The sequence below is a fragment of the Carlito syrichta genome, unplaced genomic scaffold, assembly GCF_000164805.1.
Source record: "Carlito syrichta isolate Samal-C Ts95f unplaced genomic scaffold, Tarsius_syrichta-2.0.1 Scaffold315133, whole genome shotgun sequence".
In the NCBI taxonomy this organism is placed as follows: domain Eukaryota; kingdom Metazoa; phylum Chordata; class Mammalia; order Primates; family Tarsiidae; genus Carlito; species Carlito syrichta.
In genome coordinates this window covers 3,386-30,553 of record NW_007259229.1, presented here as the reverse complement: position 1 = coordinate 30,553, position 27,168 = coordinate 3,386, and the positions used below count along the sequence as shown (strand labels likewise).

Below are 27,168 nucleotides of genomic sequence, written 5' to 3'. Positions count from 1 at the left end.
GTTTCTTGTTTTCTCCATAGTCTGCTGCACAGTGGGTGAGACAAGCACAAACTGTGTGCCCAGAGTACATAGTCCATCCTGTCTTCACAGTTCTGGCCAAGGGCTTGGTGAACAGTTCACCACAGCCCTCCCCACCCAGGCCTCACACACTCTGGGCCTGTACCTACTCCTACCCCTACTTTTGATGCAATCTGCCTTTGGACTCGGCTTGCCTGTGCCCTGGAGAGTTGATTACCTTGGCCCTCCATGGCCTCCCGCCCCAGCAGTGTCTGTGCCCCGGAGGGTTGTTCCTGCTGTCTGGTGGCCACGGACCAGCTCTGGCCCTGGTAATCCGATGAGACTCCTGCCATACCATGGGGTGCAACAGCACCTTCTCTGGTGAGATCTGAAGCCCAAACGTGGGGAGGGACACTCGAAATCTTGTTCTTCCTTGAGTGCTCCTCTGTAACAAGAAATTCCCTTTCTGACCCGAACTCCTGATCACTCATCTAGAGATTACACAGAGAGTTTAGACAGTTAACATCTGTTGACTACATGGCAGTCAGGAGAGCAAACTCTGCGACAGGCTGTCTTGGTTCTTATCCTGACTCTGCCTTTTGGCAAGTCTTGGGCATGGTTTGTAGCATAACTGTGCCTCCGTTTTCTCGCCTGTAGAATGGGTGTAGATAATGGTACTTGCTTCATAGGGTCAGAATGAGGAATGATAAGAGACAGTACAAGTCAAACGTTTGGAATAGTGCCTGACACAGTAAACGCTCAGTTCCTGGTTCCTGTCTGTTGCTGTTATCCAGCAATGGGCTCACTTCCCAACATGCATGAAAGCCAACACTAGGACATCAGCTTTCGAGAGAAGAAAAAGCTCTATTGCGAGGTCCACCATCATTGTCTCCTAGACATTGCTCACATGTGTCTCCCTGAGCTGGAGTCTGGGGACAGGTTTTGCAGGCAGAGAGTAACTGGGAGGAAGACAGGAAAATGTAAGCAGGCTTGATCTGATCTGACTGGGTTATGCCAAGAAACGTGCTGGGTCTTTGGTTTTTAGGTTCGTACTGCAACAGAACAGGGCTCCCATCACTTCTCAACGTGGGCCAAGCTCCTCTATCCCGGTACTCGGGTTCCGCGTGCGGTAGACATTTAGGGCGGGCCGGCTCCAGGGTCACTGATTGGGCACACTAGACTCATCTGCGCATGCTCAGGGTAATTACTGGCCAGATGAGATCAGCCAGTCCTGGGGTTACACTGCTATTGTCATACACAGTTGTTTTTATTATTGTTGTCTTGGATCCCCAACCAGGTCACAAACTCTAAATGAAGACAGCACAATTTAATCCTGGCCGTCTACCGTCCCACCTTGTTATTTCCATGCATTAGATGTGTGACTAATAGATAGCATGGGACAAATGGACTGCTAAGGAATGTTCTGTTTCCTGCAGAAAGAAGAAGTGAGAAGGAAGCACATTCGCCTGCACATGGAAGGGGCACTGACTGCCCGGGACAAGGTCGGGGTGCAGGATTTTGTGCTCCTGGACGCCTACACCAGCGAGTCTGCCTTTGTGGACAATCTCCGCAAGCGCTTCAGCGAGAACCTCATCTACGTAACTTGACCCGTTTCTTCGCTGTTTTTCTAGGGTGGTTGTTCTGTTCGGGCCTTCACAGCCTTGAAGACGGTAGACAATGTCACTCTATTAAACTAGCGGTGAAAGGGAGGTATCAAGGGACCATTCTCAGGCACTTTGGTGCTTTGTGCGAAGGCTTTTTGATGGCTGCAAGTGACAGATACCCAACTCGCACCAGCCAAAGCCACAAAAGGGAGTCAATCTATCCACGTATGTCACTCTAGGGTCCAGAAATAGATGCAGCTTTTCAGACGACATCTTGAGGGCTCTTTCTCCATCTCTCTGCTTCGCTTCCTTGTGCCTTAGTTTCCTTCTCCTGCAGCCTCTCTCTGCATGGTGGCAAGAACAGGCTGAGATGTATCAGCTTAGTGTTGCTACTGTGAAGAGCGCTTTCGGGAGCCCTGGCTTGTCAATGTTCCGGACGTCAGTTGGCTCTGATTGGCTCATTTGGGGCCGTGTGCAATCCCTGTGGCTAGGAGTGAGGACTGTTCAGATTGGCCCGAATGGCTTACCAGACCCACCCCTGGGGGTGAAGGGCGGGGTCAGAGCCCTCCTGACCTTGTGGACTGAGAACCCCGGGAATCCGGGAATCGGGAAGAGACGCGGAGCAGGCCAAAGTAAGAGGTGTCCTCCGTATGCCTGAGTCTTCAAGCGTCGAGAACGCAGCACTTGACCAAACTCTTCCCAGACTGATCTTGTTGCCTCTAGTAGTGACCAGTTTTAATTAAATTCCCCATTTATCACCACACTGTGAGTCGACTGGTGGATTTTCAGGTAGACTCCTCCCTGGTAAACTTTATAGTGTCCCTGATGTGTCATGGGGTGTTACTGAAATTATTTAATTTGTTTCAATTTCTGCCAAGAGTAAATCAGGCGATCAGAAGCAGTTTTAAAATGTTTGTCTTAGAGCTGTTTTGTTTATGTGACTTAATGTCTGTGTTGAAACCAAAGTTACTAGAGGAAATAAGCATGATGTTTCTGAGAGTATATATGCCACACCTAACTCTCATAATTATCACCCTTAATTGCAGGGTGATAAAAATTGTAAGGTGATAGAAAAAATTTGACTAATTTTCTATATAAGCAAAGGAGAAACAGCACAGTACAGAGTACAAATGGGATGACAGGATTGTCATGATTAAGCTAGGTATTTCCCCTTTGTTCTCTTTCTTGTTTTTCCTTCTCTTACTATCATTCCCAATTTTATTTGACCTGATAAATTTCAGAAACTATTTTCCACCCTGGAAGATCAGCTTTCTACTTATTAGAATAATGCAGGATTTTAGTCAAAATTCTCTTCTCTGTTCCAGTTCTCTGTTTTGGTTCTGGAGATTGGAAGCATTAGTTGGAACGATTCTAGCATAATCTTTTTAATTTTATTTTATTTTAAAGATGTGGGGTACAATTCAGGATTAGGTATACAAATGCTCATTGTACAGGTAAAGCTCGGGCCTCCCTTTGGGCCCCACTTTGCCCAGTTTGAAATGTTACCCTCATTCATGTTATGTGCCTTCCACCCCCACCCCCACCCCTGGCAGTTTCCAGCTTCTGCCAATCCCTTTCTTATGGTATTATGGTAAGTGTTCAGGGTCTGCTTATGAGTGAGAACATGTGGTACTCAGTTGTTTGCTTCTGAGATAAATCACTGAGTATTATAGATGCTAAATTCACCCAAGTTGCTATGAAGTCCATAATTTTGTTCTTCTTTAAGGTTGTGTAATATTCCATCGTGTATATGTACCACAGTTTTTTTTTTTATCCAGTCCAGTTTCAATGGGCAGCACAGTTGGTTCCATATTTTTGCTGTTGTAAATAGTTCCCGCATAATCTTAATGTAGGCTGTGGTACGTCCTGTATTTGAAACAACAAACTCAGAATCTGAAAGAATCAGAAAATACCAGGTGTATTTTCAAAGAAGCCCAGGTATTTATTTTTCTACATAAGAATGAATATAATTATTCATTCATAATTATATTATAGGAAGTTTTATGTCAGTGGTTATATTACAAATATAGGTACTTGAAGAACTCAGTGATGGGTAGAGTGTAATGTTGAAATCCAGGGAAATAAATGCCAGTAGTGGGAGTAGTTTGCCTGATTTTAGAAGACTGGTAGGCCAGGGAGTGAGACAGAAACCAGGTCATAGTGCTTCCCTCTTAAAGCCATCCGTTCAGGGCAAGTATTTCATTTCAGTAGGTGAGGGCCGTGTCTCCACCATCCACTGCATTTGGAATAAAACCCCAGTTCCTCATGGCAGTCCATAGGACCTGAATAGACTGAACCTGCTTCTCTTTGACATCCTCTCTTGCCATTCTCTGTTTTCCCCTCACCCACGGACTTCAGCCATACTGGCCTCCAGCTTAGCAGCCCGCCATGCTTATTCCTTCTGCCCGAAATGCCCTTCCTGCCTGCTTTGATCATGACTGGCTCCTCACCCTTCAAGTCTTCGCTCAGATGTCACCTCCTTGAAGAAGGCTTCCCTATGCCCACTAGCTAATATGGCCTTCCTCAGTTATTCGCTCCCTCCTTCTCCTGTGCACACATTTCTTCACACTGTTCTCTCTTGAAGCTATCTTGATTCCTTGGTTGTTTGTCTGCCCTCATTCCTCCCATGTAAGCTCCCAGCAGAGACCCCACCTGTCTGATTTGTCGTGTTTTATCCTCAGCACTGAATGCACGGGGATCATAGTGTGTGACATTCTTTTGCATCCCAGAATTCCTCATTTGTGCTTTGGTCCGTTCCTCTAGACATATATTGGGACCCTTCTTGTGTCTGTGAATCCGTACCAGGAGCTTGGCATATACACTGTGAGCCAGATGGAGCTTTATCAAGGGGTCAATTTCTTTGAACTGCCACCACATGTGTAAGTAGCATCCACAGGGTCATCACTAGGAGGATTTTTCTGTCTTCCCCCCTTCCTTTTTCTGTCTCTGTCTCCCTCCTTCTCACTGTGCATCCACCCGTCCGTCCATCCATCCATCCATCCATCCATCCATCCATCCATCCATCCATCCATCTGTCCATTCGTCTATCCATTTGTCTATCCATCTATCCATCTGTCCATCCATCCATCCAAATCTTTGATGCACATTCATTAAGTTCTCTGCCTCACTTAAGCCATTGCCTTTTTGTGAAACCAGTCTTTCAAAGCAGTAGAAAACGTTAGTAAGTCTCTATGAAATCTCAGCATAAATATGACAAGAGGTGGAATCTTTGTGTTGCTGGTGAGAAATCTAAGTGTGGCTAGGGAAGCGGGTCCCTACAGTGCCATCTACTGGTGGCTGAGAAGACTGCCGGTTGGTAGAAGCTCACCAGGACTGTGGAAGTTTAAGGTAGGCTAGCTACCTAGTCTCTAGGACTCAGGCTTTGCTGAATTTCCCAATTCTCCTCCCTGGCTTCTGACCTCATATGTAGGTTCTCCCCCCATTGGTCTTGGAGACTCAACTATTTCACTTCCTAAGGCATTTCTAAACCTTTCTGTATCACCACCACATGTAGGTGGCTGAAGGGTCAACTTTCAAGCTCAGCCTTGTGCTGAGATGATACTCTTTGGACACCTGTGGTTTCTGATCTTGGAGCCAAAGTTCTTGTTATAGTCTTACCTCTTGTTCTAAAACGATCACAGAAGATTTTTCATCTCTTTGGTTTCCTACCACTATATTCTTAGTGTTCTGAGTTTTGAGAGGAAAAAAAAAAGAATATCTTATTGTACTTATTAAAACATTTAATATTTAGATAAGATGTTATTTCTACCTACAGCTACTAGGACATCTCTTGGAGATGTAATTTAATTTAATGTAGCTTATTCTTATAAAAATTGATGGATTTTATTTTATTTATTTCTTAGTGTCCTACATACAATCATTCTCAAGTTGATGGATTTTTAAAAATAAATTTGATAAAATTTGAAAAATATTTAAATTACTGCTCAAGTTCTTCTCTTTAGCTCTTCTACTGTTTGAGCTTTTCTATCTAACATTCTTTATGTTTGATCAGTCAGTGGGTCATGATGGGGGCTTGACATCTGTCTGAGTTCAGTGCCCTTGTACCACAGTCTGGATGTGGCTTCCTGAAGGTGGGATACTTTGTTTCTCTGCTTTGGTGGGTGTCCGAGTCAAAGAAAGTAGCGTTAAAACCAATTTGTTTCTGTCTTACTCCGCCAGCTATGCCATCGCTGACAATGCTTACCGAATGATGTGCTCTGAACTCAATAACCACTTCATCCTCATCTCTGGAGAGAGTGGGGCAGGGAAAACAGAAGCCTCCAAGAAGATTCTCCAGTACTTTGCAGTGACCTGCCCAATGACCCAGTCACTGCAGATAGCCCGTGACAGACTGCTGCTCTCCAACCCAGTGCTGGAGGTAAGCGACCTCAGAGGGCTGGTGAGCATGTCCTTGGGAGGTCACCAAGTAAGAAGAATCCACTGCCTGGGCAGGTCACTGTGAAGAAAAGGGATCTCACAGGTAGTGTCATGATTCAGGGTGTGACCCGGAAGCAAGTCTGGCAGGCTTGAAGTCCCATTCCAGCATGGCCAAGCACCTGGAGGCTTCAGCTAGTCCCCCCAAGTGCCAGAGACTGTTTCCTTGTTTGTAGAATGGGTCTGTTCATGGCACCTGCCTCTTAAGAGGTTTGGAGGCTTAAATGAAGTGAACATGCAAGAAACACACAGCAGAATTAAGAGACACTAAAACCATACTTTGTTATGTATTAATATTTTTCTTATGATTTAACTGTAATCATTTGGATATTCTTATTTCTATTGTTACAATTCACTGACTTGCTGCCTTTCTATAAGAGAAGATGTTTACGGTGGAAAGAATTTTGCCAGTAGACCCTTTGAACAAATAATTTGATAAGCGAAGGGGTCTGGTGATGAGGAATATCCTATGTACCTCCCTAGGCCATTTCTAATATATTTCTAGATTAGATTCTAGGGAGAAGATTTTTTTCCCTTCTTTTTCCTGGGTCCAAATATAGCATTTGGCATTAAGTTCCCTGTAGTTGATGATTCCTTCTTAGAAGAGACAATATGGTTGCTGGGTGCAGTGGCTCACACCTATACCAGCACTTTGAAAGGCAGAGGCAAGAGAATTGCCTGCGCCCAGTGGTTCGAGACCCGCCTGGGCAACTTGGCAAGACCTCATCTCTACAACAAACAAACAAACAGATACATAAACTCGTACCAGGCATGGTTGTGTGTACCTGTAGTCCCAGCTACTTGGTAAGCTGAAGTGGAAGGATCACTTGAGCCCAGCAGGTCAAGGCTATGGTGGCTGTGAGCATGCCACTGCACTTCAGCCTGGGTAACAGAGGAAGAGTCTGGAAAAATAAATAAATAAATAAATAAATAAATAAAATGATACAGTATGGCTGCCCTCCCCTCCCTCCTTCGTTTTCATAAAGAGCCTGTCATTTGGGCTCATGCATTTGACAAACACAGTGAGCTTAAATGATGGTGAATGGCACTTTGTCTCCCAAGGCTTTTGGAAATGCCAGAACACTCCGGAATGACAACTCCAGCAGATTTGGAAAATACATGGACATACAGTTCGACTTTCAGGTACACAGTTGTTCTTGCTCCTAGTTCATGAAGACTCTTTATTTTGCCAGTGACAGAATCCAGCTAAAGCACTTTAATGAGGAAGGGCATTCGTTGGCTTCAATCAGTTAAAAAAAAATCCGGTGTTAGCCGGGCTCGGTGGCTCAGCCTGTAATCCCGTGCCTTTGGGAGACTGAGGTGAGTGGATTGCCTGAGCCCGTGGGTTTGAGACTCGCCTGGGCAGCGAGACCTCATCTCTACAATAAATCAAAAAAGCAGCTGGGCGTGGTAGCGCATGCCTGTAATTCTGGCTACTCGGAAGGCTGAGGCGGAAGGATTGCTGGAGCCCAGCAGGCGAGGCTGCGGTGGCCGGGAGCGGCCACTGCACTCCAGTCTGGGCGACAGAGTGAGACTCCAACTCAAAAAAAAGAAAAAAAAAATCCGGTGTTAGTGCCAGCATTAGGAAATACAAATAAAGACCACAGTGAGATACTATTTTATACCTTCTAGGTGGATAAAAATTTTAAGTCTGATAATACCAGGTGTGGTAAAGATGTGAAATTCTTACACACTTGTGGTGGGGAGTACATTGGTGCAACCCATTTGGAAAACAATAGGCTGTTCCAATGATAGGAGACTCCCTTGGGAAGTTGAGGAAACCCTAAGGTGCAACCATTTCACCCCCAGGGACATCCCATGATGGCAGAAAGACTGACCACAGCCAACACATCTGGAGAGAGCTGAGCATCTGCAGACAGGGGAATGGCTAGTTAAATGGTGTGTGTTCACACGATGAGGCATCAGATGGCAGTGGGAGCTGCTCCTGGTGGGGCTGGGTCTTGAAAATACACATTGTGCTGGTGTGATTCCATTTTTCTATAAAGCTTGAAACAGTCCCAAGTAAACAATATATTGTTTAGGCATGCCCACTTGTGTGGCAGGAGTCTGCACACTTTTTTGGATAGGGCCAAATAGCTAATAGTTTAGGCTCTGTGGGTCATACACGCATACAGTCACGGCCACTCAACTCTGTGGTTGGAGCCTGAAAGCAGCCACAGACAATACATGGTGAATGAGTGTGGCTGTGTTATGCGCAGAACTTAAACGAGGCTAATACAAGCAGGGAGGATACTTGGAGGAGACAGAAAACTCAAGGGCATGGAACCCCAGCTGGTGAACAGCTGCTGTCTGAGCACTGAACTCAGCGCTGAGTTCAGTGCTCAGACGGCTCAGGGTTTCCCAGAGGCTGGTATGTGAACCTCCAGTGGAGTGGGAATAGACTGAGAGAAATGTAATAGCTATGGATATTTTATTTTATTTTATTTTATTTATTTTGAGTTGGAGTCTCACTCTGTTGCCCAGACTGGAGTGCAGTGGCCGCTCCTGGCCACTGCAGCATCGACCTGCTGGGCTCTGGCGATCCTTCTGCCTCAGCCTTCCAAGTAGCTGGAACTACAGGCGCACGCTACCACGCCTGGCTAATTTTTGATTTATTGTAGAGATGAGGTCTCACCAAGTTGCCCAGGCGGGTCTCGAACCCGCGGGCTGAGACAATCCACTCACCTCAGCCTCCCAAGGTGCGGGATTACAGGCTGAGCCACAGAGCCCAACTAGCTATGAATATTTTAAAACATTTTGTTGAGGCTCAACACACATACTGAAAAAGCCCTAAAACATGAGGACAGCTCGATGAGTTTTTACATTATGTAGCCACCACACAGGTCAAGCTATAAAAATTTCTGGCATCCAGATGGTGTGGTGGTTCACACCTGTAATCCCAACACTTTAGGAAGCTGAAGTGGGAGGATCACTTTAGGCCAGGAGTTTGATACTAGCCTGGGCAGCATAGCAAGATCCTCATCTCTATAAAAAATTAAAAATTAGCCAGACTTGGTGCTGTACACCTGTAGTCCCAGCTACTTGGGAGGCTATGGTGAGAGAGTCACTTGAGCCCAGGAGTTCAAGGCTACAGTGAGCTATGATCATGCCACTGCACTCCAGAATAAGACCCTGTCTCTTAAAAAATTTTTTTGCGTGTGTGTCGCAGTCTCACTCTGTTGCCTAGGCTAGAGTATAGTGGCATGCTACGGCTACCACAGCCTTGACCTGCTGGGCTCAGGTAATCATTCCGCCTCAGCCTTCCAAGTAACCACCCCGGCTAATTTATTGATTTATTGTAAAGACGAGGTCTCATCAAGTTGCCCAGGGTGGTCTCGAGCCCCTGGGCTCAAGCAGTCCTCTCAACTCTGCCTCCCAAAGTGCTGGGATTCCAGGTGTGAGCCACCATGCCCTACTAAAATTTCTTGTTCTAGCATTCAGAAGACTTTCCTGCCCTCTCCAACACTGTTCCCTCCCAGTGCGTACTGTTCTGACCTCTGTAATCACAGATTCGTTTTGCTGGTCATTGAACTTCATATAAAAAAAAAAAGAACTTCATATAAATGAAATTATGCAGTATGTTCTGTTTTGTGTGTGGCTTATTTTAATCAACAATACCTCTGTGAGATTCATATATGTCATTGCATGTAGCAGTTGTTTACTTTTTGATTTTATGACTATATCACAGCCTATCTATTCTGTTAATGGACATTTGGGTTGTTTGCAATTTGGGGCTATCACAAATAGCACTCTGAACAGCCTTGCCCTTGCCTTTCAGTAGATAGAAGTGCTCATTTATGTTGGGTATGTACCTAGAATTGTCCCAGTTGTTTGACACCCTTGCCAACATTTGTATTGTTAGCTTGTTTTATTTTAAAATTCTGATGCGGTACAATGATTTTTCACTGTAATTTAAGTGATAAATATATCTCCCTGATAAATGAATGAAGTTTTGCTTCTTGGCCACTTAAGGGTGTTCTTTTTTGTTCAAGTCTTTTGCCCATTTTTAATTGGGTTTTCCATTCTTTCTTATTGATTTGCAAGAATTCTACATATGTTCTGTAATAAAATTATTTATTGAATATATTATTTAAATAATACTTAAGATAGTTTGATATTGACACAAGAATAGATAAAGAGACCAATGGATCAAAATAGAGTGCAGAAAGACCCTCACATATACAGGCATCAGGCTCGTGACAAAAGCACCACCGTGATTCAGTAGGGTTGAGATTGTCTTTCCAGTAAGTGGTACTAATCAACTGGATATCAATATGGATTAAATGATATCTGACTTATTCCTCACTCCATATACAAAAATTAAACAGTAATGAGCCACAGACCTAAAGCATCATGCTTCTAGACAAAAACACAGAAAATATCTTCATGACCTCAAGGTAGACAAACACTTTTTAAAACAGAACCCAGGAAACTAGTCATAGGAGATTGAGAGATCGGACTTCATTCAAATCAATAACTTGTGTTCATCAGAAGACACCAGGAAGAGAGTGGCTTGATGATGGTTGTCATGGCTGCATTTTTTGTCCTGTTTTGAAGGGCATTCCCGTAGGAGGGCATATCATCAGTTACTTGATAGAAAAGTCCAGAGTTGTCTATCAAAACCAGGGAGAGCGGAATTTCCACATCTTCTACCAGCTGCTAGCGGGTGGTGAAGAGGAGCGCCTGGCTTACCTGGGACTTGAACGAGACCCCCAGCTGTATAAATACCTCTCACAGGTTTGAAGGACCAGCACCTGGCTTTGGTGACTCCTTGGGGGAGGGAGCCAGGGGAGCTTGTGTGGGCTGCTATAGGATGTTCAAGAAACTTCTATTGCCATTCTGGGATGTAGCCTACTGGCTGATTTCTTGATACTTATCACAAGCAAGCTATACCATCTCCTCTTCCGCCTGACAGCTATATCATCTTGGTAGCATAACCAATGTCTCAGCCATTGCTGTGTTTCTCAGCCCTGGCTGAAATTAAAATCACCCAAGCAACCCTTTAAAAACACAAATGCTGGCCAGGTTCAGTGGTTCAACCTGTCATCCCAGCACTTTGGAAGGCCAAGGCAAGTGGATCGCCTGAGCTCATGGGTTCGAGACCAGCCTGGGCAACTTGGCGAGACCTTGTCTCTACAATAAATAGAAAATTAGCTGAGTGCGGAAGTGCACTCCTGTAGGCTGAGGTGGAAGGATCACTGAAGCCCAGCAGGTCGACGCTGGGGTAGCGGTGAATGTGCCACTGCACTCCAGCCTGGGTGACAACGTGAGACTCCAACTCAAAAAAAAAGCCCACAAATGCCTGGGCCCTGCCCTCCAGAAATTCAGATTTAGTTGATCTGGGGTAGGACCTGGGCATCGGCGTTGTTTTAAATGTTCTCCTGGTAACTTGATGCACAGCTGAAGTGAGGACTGCTGGTCTAGATGAGATAGAAACTCACTGTCCCTCTTTGTCCACAGCCTACCTCATTCTGCTTTCAAACTGCTTTTGAAAAGACCTTTGCCACCTTCCTGGCTTCCATCTTGAGGACTGCTAGCGGCCAGATGAATGTACTACCTTACCGAAATAGTTCAGGCTATTCTTACAAGCAGCCTAGAGTCTAGTGTTGTAAGTTGACTGTCAGTTTGCAGCATTCGTGTTGCTGCAGCCTGTACTCGGGTTCTAGAATGCCCAAATTGTGTGGCATTGATCAGTATTTGATGTCGCTAGTGCCTTTTATTGCCTCAAGGTTTTTTTACTTTTATCTTCCCACTGGACCTGGCTTTGAACTGAGGTTACCTTGCAGAGCACAGGTCAGGCTGCATTTGAAAGAGAGAACAAGTGAAGCTCATAAAATGAGGGTCAACACTTCCTAGAAATCATGGAAGAAAAGAAGCCTTTCTGAAGTTCACCTAGAAAAAGGAAGCTAAATAATGAAGATAAAAGGATCTCATAATCTCATTTTCTTCTTAACAAACTGAACTAACTCTTAGAACAAAGAATAAATCCAATTTAATTTTTTTTTCTTTTTAAGGGCCTAATTTTTCCAACAAAGTTGTGTTGGTCACATCACATTCAGATTTTTCTCTTTTTTTTGAGTTGGAGTCTCACCGTCGCCCAGGCTGGAGTACAGTGGAACACTCATGGCCACTGCAGCCTTGACCTGCTGGACTCAGACAATCCTTCCACCTCAGCCTCCCAAGTAGCTGGAATGGTAGGTGGATGCACACCACCATGCCCAGCTAATTTTTTAATTTATTGTAGAGACGAGATCCTGCCAAGTTGCCCAGGCTGATCTCGAACTCCTGGGCTCAGGCAATCCTCTTGTCTCTGCCTCCCAAAGTCCTGGGATTACAGGCATGGGCCACCATACCTGGCTACACGTTTAGATTTTCATAGCATCATCAGAGAAGGTCAGTTTGTAAAAATATTTGAGGGCTTCGTCCATTTTCCCAAGGGTTTCTCTAACACTTTGATAATCGAATCCTTCCTTTGGGAATATATCATGTCTTTATTCCTGTAGATTTCTTTCTGCCCACATCAATTCAGCCAGATCCTTATGCCCCGGAAGCTTTGGAAATGATTCTAGCAATTTGCCGGTATTATTATTGTTGTTATTGTTATTATTTGAGTCAAGGTCTCTGTTGCATAGTCTGTAGTGCAGTGGCATGATCATGGCTCATCTCAGCCTTTGACCTGCTGGGCTCGTGTGATCCTTCCACCTCAGCCTTCCATGTGGCTGTAACTACAGGCGCATGCCACCATGTCCAGATAAGTTTTTGCTCTACTGTAGAGATGAAGTCTCACCAAGTTGCCCAGGCTGGTCTCGAACCCCTGGACTCAGGCAATCCTCTCACCTCTGCCTCCCAAAGTGCTGGGATTGCAGGCATGAGCCGCTGCACCCAGCCCTACCAGTATTAATTTTAAGTCAATTTCATGATCCCCCATACCTTTGGTAAGTTTTCTGGTTTCAGTTTGCAGGGTGTTTGCACTGCTTCCAACCAGTATGTGTTTGAGGGGGACTGACTTGTCAAAGACCCTACCCTCTTGGGTGGGGAACATAGGTTGCTGGTTGTGTGGAATGGGATATTTGTGAGGTTGCAACTTTTATATTGGCCAGTTCACTAGTGAGTATTTTCGTGGCATTCCCCATGCAACGAAGAACTTTTCTAAGATAACGAATCTCCAGATAATCAAGAAACTCAGAACACCTTATACCACAAAAGCAAAATAATGAAAAAAAAAACACGTTAGAATGTTTTCTCTTTAAATTGTGACACTGGTTGGTCTATGACTCATTTAAAAGACAACTTCTGGAGTTAGTGGGAAAAGTTTCTGCTGGTGATCATTTCCATAAAATCTGTTTCTCTACATGCCAAGTGTTCATTTCCTTGATTAAATATTTCCTTCTGTCTAGTCCTGCAGTAAAGTTTTTGCTGCAGATTTCTAAGGGAGTCAAGATTGTTTCTGAATTTATGCATCCTGATTTACTTGCCTGTTTCAGCAGATATTTCTGAGATAAACTGTCAATTTATTTAGCAAAAATGATGAGAAAACTATGTTTATAAACACATACAAAAAGATATACTGCATACATGTAACTTTGAAAGTTTTCTTAGACCGAAGATTTAAAATAAAATTCTAAATAAGTTTGAAAAAAGCAGCAGTTGGCAAATCACCACATGCTAGACTAGGCATGTCCAGCTTGAGGCCCGCAGGCTGTATGTGGCCCAGGACAGCTAGTAATATGGCCCCGCAAGATCTTTTAATATCATGTGTTTTTCAGCCTTTATTTTCTCTGTGATCCCATGTGTAGTTCCATTTTTGAAGTTCACAGACATGCCATATTCATGACATTGCTTTTTGGTAGCGCATACATTTGTGAGCAGCTGTTTTCAGTTATGAAGCACATGAAGAGCAAAATTCAAAACAACATTTCTGACGAGCACCTCGGGAACTCACTAAGAATTGTGACCACTTCCATCAACCCCGACATTGATAAATTAGTTTTACAAAAACAAGGTCAAATTTCCCACTAGTTTTATGTGTTCTAATTTTTCTAAACTTAAAATAAAAATATAAACAAGAAGTCTTATTATGTATCTACATTATGGTATATAACTTATGTGTGGCCCAAGACAATTCCTCTTTATGTGATATGGCCCAGGGAAGCCACCAAGGTTGGATACCCCTTGGCCAGATGATTAGAGTAAAACCTATTTATTTTTGTTACAATTGAGAACATCATAAAACTAGCTTTTGCGTTCTTATAGAGAGGAATAAATGTGCATGTGCTTAACTGTCCATATGCTAAGTGATCCAGTTTCTTTTGTCAACAGGGTCACTGTGCCAAAGAGTTGTCTATTAACGACAAGAATGACTGGAAAACTGTTTCCAATGCCTTTTCTGTCATTGATTTTACCAAAGCTGATCTTGAGGTATGAGCCCTAGAAGAACTGCTAGTTCCAGTTGGGATTGAGGAAATAGTCCTGATTTCTTGGTGTTTGCACAGTGAGGCTGCCAGAGTCAGCATGTAAAAATAAAAGACACTCGGTTACTTATACATTTAAGATAAATTGAATACATTTTTTAGTACAGATATGTCCCAAATTTTGCATGTGGACAAACTTACACTAAAAAATTAGTAATTCTGGGCTGGGTGTAGTGGCTCACACCTGTAATCCCAGCACTTTGGGAGGCCGAGGTGGGAAATTTACTTGAGCCCAGGAATTTGGGATCAGCCTGGGCAACACAGCGAGACCTAATCTCTACAAAAAAGTTAAAAAATTAGCTGGGCTTGGTGGAGTGTGCCTGTAATCCCTAGGAAGTGAAGTGGAAGGATCACCTGAGCCCAGGAGGTCAAAGCTGCAGTGAGCCGTGATTGTGCCACTGCTCTCCAGCCTGGGCAACAAAGTAAGACCTCGAGTCAAAAAATAAATACATAAATAAATGCTTAGTAATTCCTTATCTGAAATTCACGTGCTACCTGGATGTTCTGTTATCTTATCTGATAACTCTCAGTTTTCCCGATGTTGTGTACAAGGAGGTGATGTTCTTTTTCCCTTAATTCAGTCCAATCTCAACGATTTAGATCTCATAGAATTACAAAATTCTCATTTATTTAAGCTTCTATCTTTGCACAAAGTGGGAAAAAATGCAGCATGTACCAACATTTTGTTTTTACATCTTTTTGTCTTTTTAATTTTCATCTTGCTTGTCAAACTATTAATGTTTCAAGCGCTAGAATGTAGTTTTAAAAATCTGAGATCATGGCACTTGAAAATTACATTTTATTTAATTTTATTGGTATGGTTTATTTTAGAAATGGTTCTATAAAAGTGGTTTATTTTATGAAATCAGTTTGCGAATTGTGTTATGTAGAAATGAAAGTGTCCTGTGTTGGACACAGGACTGGTGCCTGAAGTGAGTTTGAGGGCTAGCTTCTGGGCAAGGAGAAAGGCTGGGTTCTGTGAGTTCAGGTTTGGAATGGCCAAAGGGGTGTTTTCCTTCACATGTCTCCACTGCTGATTTATCATGTCGGCGGCCACCATTCTTCTCCCCTGACCTCCTGGTCCTCTGCTCTGACCACTTCCCATGTTCCTAGAATCTCTTTGGAATTATTGCCAGTGTCCTACACCTGGGGAACATTGGTTTTGAAGAGGACGACCGAGGCTGTGCCACCGTCCCAGACACCCACGAGATCAAGTGGATCGCCAAGGTGACGTTCCTTTTCTGGAGAGGACAGAGGGGAAGGTGGAGGGGTGAGGGAGGAATGAGGGAGGGGAGCAGGGCAGCTGGGTGCCCGCAGTAGGACCCAGTGGCTGACACCATGTTTTTTCGACTGATACTGGCTGAGAAATTTAAAGACCATGGCAGTGGAGCAATGGGGAGTAAAAGCCATTTGGTTGAAAGATCTGATGTACTAAAGCACAGTGATCAGATCAGTCTGTGTGGATAACCTCGGGCCTGGAAACTCTGTGAACTCTTTATAAGTGAGTGGTAGGCCAGGCACGGTGGCACATGCCTGTAATTCCAGCACTTTGGGAGGCTGAGGCCCGGAATTCAAAACCAGCCTGGGCAACATAGGAAGACCCCAGCTCTACAAAATCAAAAAATCAGCTGGACATGGCGGCACTGCTTGGGAAGCTGAGGTGGGAGGACTGCTCGATGAGCTAGGGTGACACCACTGCACTCGAACCTGGACAGCAGAGTGAAACCCTGTTCCTAGAAAATTAAAAATAATCTAGCAAGTAAAACCAGTCACTGAGTAGCACTTTGGGTTCCTTTTATTCAGCTCCTGGGGGTCCACCCATCGATCCTTCTGGAAGCGCTTACCCACAGAAAGATTGAAGCCAAAACGGAGAAGGTAAAAATGGCTCCAGGTGGAAACGTATCTGCCTTTCCACAGCCGCTGCTGCCTCCCTCAGATAACTGCAGGGGGTGACCCTAGGGGAGGTCCAGCTGTTGAACCTTCTCATCAGGCCCTGCCTGCCAAAATCCTGTCCAAACCCTGCTAAAATCTCTTCCCTTTTCCTCCCTTTACCATTACCACCACCACAGCAATGCTAGCACTCCATGCCTCATATTCTCCATGTCCTCCCTCCACGGGGCCTTTGTACATGCTGTTCCTTCTGCAGGGACGCCGTTCCCTATGCTTCATCTAGCTAACTCCTCTTCAGTTCCCGGAGGCCGCTTCCTCAAGGAGTCTTCTCTGGTCTTCCCACCTCTACTGCAGGGCTTCATGTGTATCTCCTCATAGTCCTTGCAACATGACTTGGTGTGATTCTTTCAGTGTCTCTCCATCCCTCCCCACTCCTACCCCTTAATGAACTGTGAGCTCACCAAGACCAGAGCTGTGTGTCTCGGCCATGGCCATATCTCAGCAGCCCAGCATGGTGTCTGGCACACAGTGGGCGCTCAGGAAATAGCTGTGATGTGAATGAGAGCAGGCAGGAGAAGCATCCTTTTCCAGCATGCATGTTTTGCCAGCCGTCATTCAAAACTAGTTTGAACACTTGGGTTGTTTTTTTGTTTTGTTTTGTTTTTGCCATCTATAATGATGCACCTTGTCGTTCTCTTCAGGTGATCTGCCCCTTGACACCAGAACTCTCTGTCTACGCGAGAGATGCAATGGCGAAGGCTGTTTATGGACGAACATTTACTTGGCTGGTCAACAAGATCAATTCCTCCTTAGTTAACAAGGTTGGGCAACACGTTTTGGGTGGCCTGCTCTCACAAACATGATGATGTTTTATAATCGCCATAATTAAGACATTGTGAGAATGGGCCGGGTGTGGTGGCTCATGCCTGTAATCCCAGCACTTTGGGAGATTGAAGTGGAAGAATTGCTTGATCCTAGGAGTTTGAGACAGGCTGGGCAACATAGCAAGACCTCATATCCACAAAAAAATCAGCTAGACATGGTGGTATATTCCTGTAGTCCCAGCTACTCAGGAGACTGAGGAAGGAGGATTACTTGAGCCCAGGAGAACAAACCTGTGGTGAGCTGTGATTGTGCCACTGCATGCCAGTCTAGGCCAACAGAGTGAGACCCCAGCTTAAAAAAAATGTATACACACACACACACATATGTATGTATGAATACATGAGAATGGACTGTGAGCTCCCCATGGGCAGAGACGGTGTCTTTTCACATTCACATTTCCAGTGTCTAGCATACAGTAGCCTCACAGGAATGCACACTGAATGACTTCTACAATGTCCCAAATGTGGAATGCACAGCACTTGTGTTCTGCCAGATGGCTTCAGGTATATGTGAGAAGTATCTATTTATTTTTATTGTTATTTGTTTATTTTTTAATGATCTCACTTAGATGTGGAATCCTTTTTTAAATGTTTTAGATTAAATTTTATTTGGTTATAGAGATATGGGGAACAAGTAAAGATTACCTGCACAAGTAGGCTGCATGCAGGTGAAGTTTGGGCCTCCAAGTAGGCCCAGGTACCCTTTGTGTTGTTTATTTTTATTTTGGGGTCCCCCAGGCATGCAGGAATGCAGTGGCATGATCACGACTCTCTACAGCCTCAACCTCCTGGGTTCAGGCAATCCTTCCATCTCAGCCTCCCAAGTAGCTGGGACTACAAGTGCATGCCACCACGTTCAGTTAAGTTTTTTATTTATGATGGAGTTGAAGTCTCACCACATTGTCCAGGCTGGTCTTGAACTATGGGGCTCAGGCTGTCTTCTTGCCACGTTCTCCTGAAGTGCTGGGATTATAGGAGTGAGCCATTGCACCCAGCCTAGAAACTTTTTATTTTAGCAGTAGTATATTTTAATGTGTATAAGGAAAACTATAACTAGCCCTTCAAACTCACATTTAGGTCACATTTCCTCTTTAAGTGGAGCTATTTAAGTAAAAGGATTTTATTCAAAGCTAGAAATTAAGGAAATGATACTAAGGTATGGGCTGTGTGGATGTGGTGACATTCACAGGGGTAGGATACAAAAGACGGATTTGGGAGGCAGCAACTCAGGACACTCAAACAGAATATAACATTGTGTCCCTTTATAAAAATAATATAGGCCAGGTGCAGTAGCTCACGTCTGTAATCCCAGCACTTTGGTGGGCCAAGATGAGAGGATTGCTTGAGCCCAGGAGTTCATGACCAGCCTGGACAACATCATGAGACCTCATCTCTACAGAAATAAAAAATAAAAATAATTAGTTGGTGTGGTAGCGCAGCTATTTGTAGTCCCAGCTATTTGGAAGACTGATGCAGAAGGATCACCTGAACCCAGGAGGTCAAAGCAGCAGTGAACTGTGGTTGTGCTGCTGCACTCCAGCCTGGGCAACAGAGTGAGACTTCACCTCAAAGAATAATCAAATAACAAAATAAATACATATATTTAAGTATCCATCCTGACCTGACAGCACTTGGTTCTTTATAAGATGATACCAGCCAGGCTCGGTGGCTCAGCCTGTAATCGTAGCACTTTGGGAGGCCGAGGCAAGTGAACTGCCTGAGTTTACAGGTTCGAGATCAGCCCAGGCAACCTGGCGAGACCTTGTCTCGACAATAAATCAAAAACTAGCCGGGCATGGTGGCGCACACCTGTAGTTCTGGCTACTTGGAAGGCTGAGGCGGAAGGATCGTCGAAGCCCAGCAGGTCCACGCTGGTGTGACTGTGGGTATGTCACTGCACTCCAGCCTAGGCTGCAGAGTGAGACTACAACTCAAAAAAAACCCGAAAACAATACCCATACCACCTGTCCTCTTATCTGGATAGTTATCTCCTTGTCTGTCTATAAGTCTTTTTCCTTTTCCTTTTTGGGTTGTAGATAGGCTTGGAAGGCTGAGGACAGCTGATGCAAAGGAGTGAATCAAAGGGGGAAGGCTCAGTGGCTCATTCCTGTCATCCCAGCACGTTGAGAGGCCGAGGTGAGAGAATTGCCTGAACCCAGGAGTTCAGGACCGGCCTGGGCAACAGAGCGAGACCTCATCTCGACAAAAAAATTAAAAAAGGAGAAGGTCTCACTATATAGGTGGTAGACATGGAAGCCATGAGGGGATCCAGGCAGGCTGCAGCAGGTGAAGCAGGCTGGGAAAAGTATTTCCACCACAGGCTCTTCTGTGAGCCATTGATGAAGAGAGAGGGGGCACGAACTTTTGGCCAAGTCCCTTTTAGAGAGGCAGCTGCAGGATTTTGAGTATCACAGAGTAGAAGACCTAACCATGAAAGCTGTGTGTTGTTCTGACTAGGATTTCACCAGGAAAACTGTGATTGGACTGCTGGACATCTATGGGTTTGAAGTCTTCGACAAGAATGGGTGAGTGTTGTCAGTTACATGCCTCCTGGTCCTTTGTTCCTCTTTACAATTTCAGTCGAGGTTTAAGTCATTCTCTGCTGTTACTGGGACTGATTTTTCTGGCCTCAGAAGTTTCCAGATTGTATAAGTCCTAATTCACAGAGCATCCTAGCAGTGGAATAAACATAAAAAATCCAAACAGGCCAGACATGATGGCTCTTGCCTGTAGTTCTGAGGTGGGAAGATTGCTTGAGCCCAGGAGTTTGAGGCCGCAGTGAGCCATGATCGTGCTACCGCACTCCAGCCTGAGTGACAGTGTGAGGCCTTGACTCTAAAAAACAAAAAAAGCAGACATCTTTTAGCTTAACTCTAGTTAATAAATTATTTTACTTATAAGGACTTTGCTACTCTTTTATTTAAACGCATCCTTAAAAATAAGTAAATACAATTTTTAAAAATTGATCTATTTGCATAGCTTTAGTTATTTAAATCTTTTGCACCTCTAGTTTTGAACAGTTCTGTATCAATTACTGCAATGAGAAACTCCAGCAACTGTTAATAGAAAGGACCCTGAAAGCAGAACAGACAGAATATGAAATGGAAGGGATAGAGGTAAACATTTTGATGTTTTCTCCTCGTTTGATTTCTTAACCATCTGGCTAAAGATATTTACTTGATAAATATAATTTCATTGGAGATTTTTCTGATCAGTAGTAAGGATTAACTTTCAATCACTCTCTGCTTATTTCCTGGGAAATTATTTTGATATTCAGAAATTATTGTTTTTAAAAATTAGATGTAAGAATGAGATTTTGAAAAAAACGTAGAAAACCAAGTTAAGACCATTCTATTTTATGCTCATCTGAGTACTTCTTGGAGAATTCTCTCCTCTTTGTCATTTTAGTGGGAGCCAATTCAGTATTTCAACAACAAGATCATCTGTGATTTGGTAGAAGAGAGACACAAAGGAATCATATCCATTCTGGTGAGAAAATGGATGCAGAATTAGAGCCCATCTGCCTAGCATGGAAGAGCTTTTTTCCAGGTTTAAAAAGGGTTGTGGGCTGGGTGCGGTGGCTCACGCCTGTATTCCCCACATTGTGGGAGGTCAAGGTGGGAGGATCGCTTGAGCCCAAGAGTTTGAGACCAGCTTGGGCAACAGAGCGAGACGCTGTCTCTACAAAAAAATGCAAAAGTTAGCCGGGTGTGGTGGCTTGTGCCTGTAGTCCCAGCTACTTGGGAGGTTGAGGCAGAAGGACAGCCTGAGGCCAGGAGGTTGAGGCTGCAGTGAGCCATGATTGTGCCACTGCAGTCCTGCTCGAGTGACAGAGTGAGACCCCAACTCAAAAGGGGGGGGGGTTGTGTATGGAATCCACAATTTAATGAGGGTGTATGTGGAGCCTTTTGAGGAACTCCTGCTTGTGACTTGAGGCCAAGTATTCCCTCCACCCTCAGATTCTCAGGCCCAAGGTAGAGCCCATCAGGTGGCAGCGAGGAAGACCCTTGAAATGCAAGCATGCCTGTCTGTCTTCCGCAGACACAGAATTGGGGAGCCAGTTCAGATGGGTGTCTGCTGGCAGTTGGAGAGGACTGCTTTCATGGTCAGCACAGAGCAGGAAGCCAGGAAGCAGAAAGGAGGGCTTCGCAAAGAACACCAATTGATCCTGAGTTGACGGGCCTCCAGTGGGCTTGCAACCTAGATTCAAATTATTGTGACTTATGAGAATATCAGTGTCCTGGAATCCACAGTTGATCAGAGTGAAACATCCGTTTTTAAAATAAATTATAATAAGAGTACCTGTTCTCAAACCAGGCAACAGGCAAAGTGAGTTCCAAAGGGAGGTCCAAACTTTACCTGTACAACCACCACTTGTATACCTAAATCTGAATGTACTCCACATCTTTAAAATAAAAAGATTTTTTAAAATGTAGTATATATTTCCAAATTGCTAAAAGAGTAAATTTCAAAAGTTCTCATTACAAAAACAGTATTTGAAGTGATGAATATGTTAATTATCTTGGTTAAATTATTCCACATTGTATTCACAAATCATAACATCACTTTGTACCTCATAAATATAAACAATTATAAATTGTCAATTTATAATAAAATAAAATGGTTGTTTTCTTGTTTCTTTAAAAAATAAATAAATTCTAAAGACAAGCAGTGATGCCCTTGCCTTGCTTGTCACTTGGGGTCATCTGCACCACTGTCTGCCTGCCTTTTTAATAAAACAACCACTCTCTTTATCCTCCTGCCTCCCATCCTGCCACCAGCTGCTCTGTGAATCCAGCACTCTCAAGCACAGTGGTAACATGAATGACTGTAGTTTCCAGGAACATGGGCACCACCTGGATTCAAATTCTAACCCCCGTTGCTCTCTAGCTGTGTAACATTAGGCAAGTGTCTTAACCTCTCTGAACTCCCCTTTCATCATCTTTAAATGGGTATGGTGACAATAGGATTTACCTCAGAGAGAAATTGTCAGAACAATTTAAATGAGATGAATATATGCAGAGCACTCAGAACCTAGAACTGTGTGGTGGATGACACCCCCTTCCCCAGAACTACTCCTGGTGCCTAGGGAGCATTCACATTTTTTAATCTTTCCCAAAAAATGCTTATCAGTGCTTACTTGGTACCAGGATTGTGCTTTGTGCTCTGGGACATGGCAAGTGAACACGGGCAGAACACAGAGATTGTAGCCACGGAGAAACAGCAGAAAAGGAAGATTGGGCAGCTGGGGTGGAGGCGAGGTTTAAGTTCAGGTAAGATGGCCAGCGGCGGGGGTTCAGGGGCTCACAGAGAAGGTGACATTTGAACAAAGACCTGGAAGGTGAGGGGGCGCCCAGAGAATCGCATTCTAAGAAGCATGGACCGACGTAAGCTAGTCTGTGTACAGCCAATGTGCATATGGATTGCTGGATTCGTGGTTTTAAACGTTTTAGTCATAAATGCTTGCCTCTGTTTGGTTTTCCTTATGGAATCAGAAAGTATAAAAATGCCACATTATAAAAGTTGTCTCGCCAGCCTTAATCCAGGTTTTGTTGTTGTTGTATTTTAATAAAAGCTCCGGTGTTGGTTCATCTCTAATTTTTTAAGATGGTCAGTTAAAAGGTATCATTCTTGAGGACCAAAAATAGGAAATAGAAAGACATAACTTGAGAAGGATGAAAGGTTAGCTTCTACTGGCTTTGTGGCTTTCTTTGCATGAGGGCTTTGCTCCTACTACAGAAGTCTACACACGGTTGTCTTGGGCAGAGAAGACCGGTTTGGGGAAAATGAGCTTGAGGTCAAGCTGGTCATAGCAGCTGTGGCATATCCTTAGGAAGACGCTGAACATGGCTCAGATAGGTGGGAGGGCTGACCTTTCATGGAATCACCAGTGCCTCTGGTGACTTGGTCCCCTCATCACATCTTGGAAGCTGAGTACAGATCCACCCCTTTCCTCTCCCGGAATGTTCACCCGAACTGTGTGAAACGACAGTATTTTAGTCCAGGACTTTCTGCTGTAGCTGGTGAGAGAATTTAAACTCGGGTATGGATGGAGCGTGGTGCTGTGGGTTGAGGTTCTCTTTTTCCATTGAAGGATGAAGAATGTATTCGTCCTGGTCCTGCTACAGACTTGAGCTTCCTGGAGAAATTGGAAGAGAAAGTGGGCAGGCATGCACATTTTCAAACGTACGTGCTTCGACGAGCTGTTGCTTTAGGGGAAGATCGCTGTATGCCCATTTTCTTTTGTATGTAGATAAAGCTCTGCCAGAGTACAACTGCTTCTTCATATGTGAAAATATCATTATGAACACCAACTCGTATATGTGCATACCTTTGTTAACAGAAATCAAAGCCAAATAAATTACAAGCAGAATTTTAAATATATGTATTTTGTAGGCTGGGCATGAGAGTTCATGCCTGTGATCTTGGCACTTTGGAAGGTGAAGGCAAGAGGCTTGCCTGAGCCCAGGGGTTCGAGACTAGCCTGGGCAACTTAGTGACACCTCGTCTCTACAATAAATTAAATTAGCCAGGTGTGGTAGTGTATATCTGTAGTTCTGGCTACTTAGAAGGCTGAGGCAGAAGGATTGTCTGAGCCCAGCATGTTGAGACTGCAGTGGCCATGAACGTGCTACTGCACTCCAGCCTGGGTGACAGAGTGAGACTCTGACTCAAAAAATATATATATATATTTGTATCTTCCTTTATTTGATGATCATTACATTTTGGACGTGTCCATATGCATGAAATAGTCTTCTTTTAAAAATGCAGATATAAAATTCAGTGGTGTGCAGATCTGAAATATATAAACCAATGAATTTTTTATATTTGTATGTGCCTATGTAACCACCACACCAATCAAGATACAGAGCACAGCATCCCAGAAGATCATCTAGATGTGTAACTTAGTCTTTGACACAAGGAGGAGAGAATTTAAGGCATATGCTCTGGAGTCATCAGCACCTGGTTTTGAATCCCACCTTGGGCCCTTGCTAGACACGTGGCTCGGGCAAGCAGCTCAGTGTTTCTCCTTTACAAGATGAGAATATTAATATACCTACCCCAGAGCTTTGCAGATGGTGACCTAAATTGCCTAGTGCAATTTCTGGCCACGATAAAGACTCAGTAAGTGGCAGTTGCTTTGTCAGACTCATTGTAGAGTACTGAAAGGATAAGGAAGTGAAATTGTACAAGTCAATGAACTGGGAATGGAAAATAGAGCCGCGCATGGTGGTGTGCACCTACAATCTTACTACTCAGGAGGCTGAGGTGGGAGGGTCACTAGAGTTCAGAGTTCAAGCCCAGCCTGAGCAACACAGGAAGACCCTGTCTCAAAAAAAAAGAAGAATAGAAAATAAATTGGGTTACATTCAAAAATGGAATAATGGAATAATATATCACCATGCAAATGAATGATCTATTATTTGGGTAAATCACACAAATGTAAACAAGAGAAGCCAGACACAAAAGGGCACGTACTGTATAATTTCATTTCTATAATGCATGCAACTAGGTAGAGCTAACTTGTGCATTAGATGTCAGGTCATGATGGGAAAGGGCCCAGAGTACAGGTTCCCAGGGCCTGGTAATGCTGTTTCTTGATACAGGTGCTGGCTACAGGGATGTGTTCAGTTTTCGAGAATTAATTGACCTGTATGCTTAGTTTATATGTGCCGTCCCAATATATAGCATAAGCAAGAAAAAGTTTTTATTTTATTTTTGAGTCAGACTCTCTGTTGCCCAGGCTGGAGTGAAGTGGCACACTCACAGCCACCACAGCCTCTGCCTACTGGGCTTAGGTGATCCTTCCACCTCAGCCTTCCAGGTGTCTGGAACTACAGGCATGTGCCACCACACCTGGCTAATTCTTTGATTTATTGTAGAGACCTGGTCTCACCAAGTTGCCCAGATTGGTCTCGAACCCTGGGCTCAAGAAATCCTCTCACCTCAGCCTCCCAAAGTGTTAGGTAATAACTAAGATTACAGGCGTGAGCCACTGCACCCAGCTAAGAAAAAGTAATTTTAAAAATCATGAGGCTGAGCGCAGTGACTCACACCTATAATCCCAGCTCTTTGGGAGGCCAAGGTGGGAGGATTGCTTGAGTCCACGGGTTCAAGACCCGCCTGAGCAACATAGAGAGAACTAACTCTACAAAAAAAAAAAAAAAAAAAATCAAACAAATTAGCCAGGCATGGTGGCACACACCTGTAGCCCTAACTACTCAGGAGGGAAAGGATTGCCTGAGCCAAGGAGGTTGCAGCTGTGCTGATCCATGATCGTACTACTGCATTTCAGCCTGGGCGTGAGACCACTACACAAAAAGATTTTTTTTAAATGGTGAATCTCTAGAATCTGAACAATGATGTTTCCCAAGTATTTTAGTCTTTCAATACCATAAAAATGTAAGGCAGTAAAACTGTTTCTTAGTATTATCTAGAAAAACAGAAGTTGGTTCATTTTGCACATACATGCGCTTCTGTGGCTCTGGCTCACCTTGAATTTTTATTCCTTGGTGTTTATGAGAAGGAAGTATCAAATTTTAAAGAGACCTTGACCTATAGCCAGAAAATGGATAGCAAGTTTTCCTGGGAGCCTTTACACGTGGCTGGTTTTCAGAGTGGTCCTTCAGTTGATTGTGGTGCTCCTAAACCACTGGCGGAAGACGTCTTTCTCACTCTTTGCTTTGTATGTTGTACTCTTGTCACCGTGGAGTGGGAGGGTTCAACTTGCACCTGTTTCTGTCTTGTAGCCGTAAGCTGGCTGGTCCAAAGGGCCAGAAGAGGATTGGCTGGATGGAGTTCCGACTTCTCCACTACGCAGGAGAGGTCACCTACTGCACCAAGGGTGAGTGGCCCCTGTGTGTGTGCCCAGCCCAGTGTCCTGAAGAAAGCATGGGAGTACACTGAGGAATGCTGCACAGCCATCCCAGATGTTCCCTTGCCTTGCAACCGAGCCACTTTGAACAGTCTTTTGTTGTTGTTGCTTTTTTTTTTTTTTTTTGAGACAGAGTCTCACTCTGTCACCCAGGCTGAAGCGCAGGGGCATGATCATAACTCCCCACGGCCTTAACCTCCCGAGCTCAGATGAACCTCTTGCCTCAGCCTCCTTAGTAGCTGGGACTCTAGGCACGCACCACCACACTGGTGAGGTCTTGCTATGTTGCCTAGACTGTCTCGAACTCAGCTGAAGTGATCCTCCTGTCTAAGCCTCCCAAAGTGCTGGAATTGCAGGCATAAGCCACTGTGCCCTGGCTGTTTCTAATGGTATTTATTATATCTATATATAGCCACTTTATTGAGATAAAATTCACATATCATATATTTCACCCCTTTAAGGTGTATGATTTAATACTTTTTACTGTACTCACAGGATTGTGCAAACACCACAGCCAACTTTAGGACATGACATCACCCCAGAAAGGAACCCTGTACCATTAGCAGCCCCTCCCTCCCACACCCACCCACCTCTGACAGCCCCAGGGAACAAACTCGTCTGCTTTCTGGCTCTATAGATTTGCCTATTCATATTTTCTGTAACTGGAAGTATACAATACATGGATTTTTGTATCTGACTTCTTTCGCTTGGTATAATGTTTTCAGGGTTTATTGGTGTTTTCATTCCTTTTTACTGCCAAATAATATTTCATTATATGGATATACCACATTTTGTTTATCATTTGTCAGTCATTCACTGGTAGGCATTTGGGTATACACTTTTTAGCTATTATAAATAATGTTTGCCTCAGCCTCCTTAGTAGCTGGGACTACAGACACGCACCACTACACCCAGCTAATTTTTTTATTTGATGCCTGCCTACGTTTTAGTGTGCACATATGTTTTCATTTTCCTTGTGTATATACCTGAGCATGCAATCACTAGATCATATG

At 44.1% G+C, this 27,168-nt stretch overlaps 1 protein-coding gene across 1 annotated transcript; it reads left to right on the top strand.

The window, feature by feature from the left end:
- Nucleotides 1-1,469: 1,469 nt before the first annotated feature.
- Nucleotides 1,470-26,125, top strand: LOC103274928 (unconventional myosin-Ih; the record flags this gene model as incomplete). Its single annotated transcript, XM_008072344.1, has 14 exons — nt 1,470-1,595; nt 4,365-4,480; nt 5,781-5,979; nt 7,098-7,178; nt 10,593-10,772; nt 14,355-14,453; nt 15,620-15,733; nt 16,310-16,381; nt 17,098-17,217; nt 19,738-19,805; nt 20,291-20,396; nt 20,689-20,769; nt 23,375-23,466; nt 26,031-26,125. Coding segments are annotated over exons 1-14 (1,549 nt in total), but the record flags the coding sequence as incomplete, so codon positions are not given.
- Between the last annotated feature and the right edge of the window lie 1,043 nt (nt 26,126-27,168).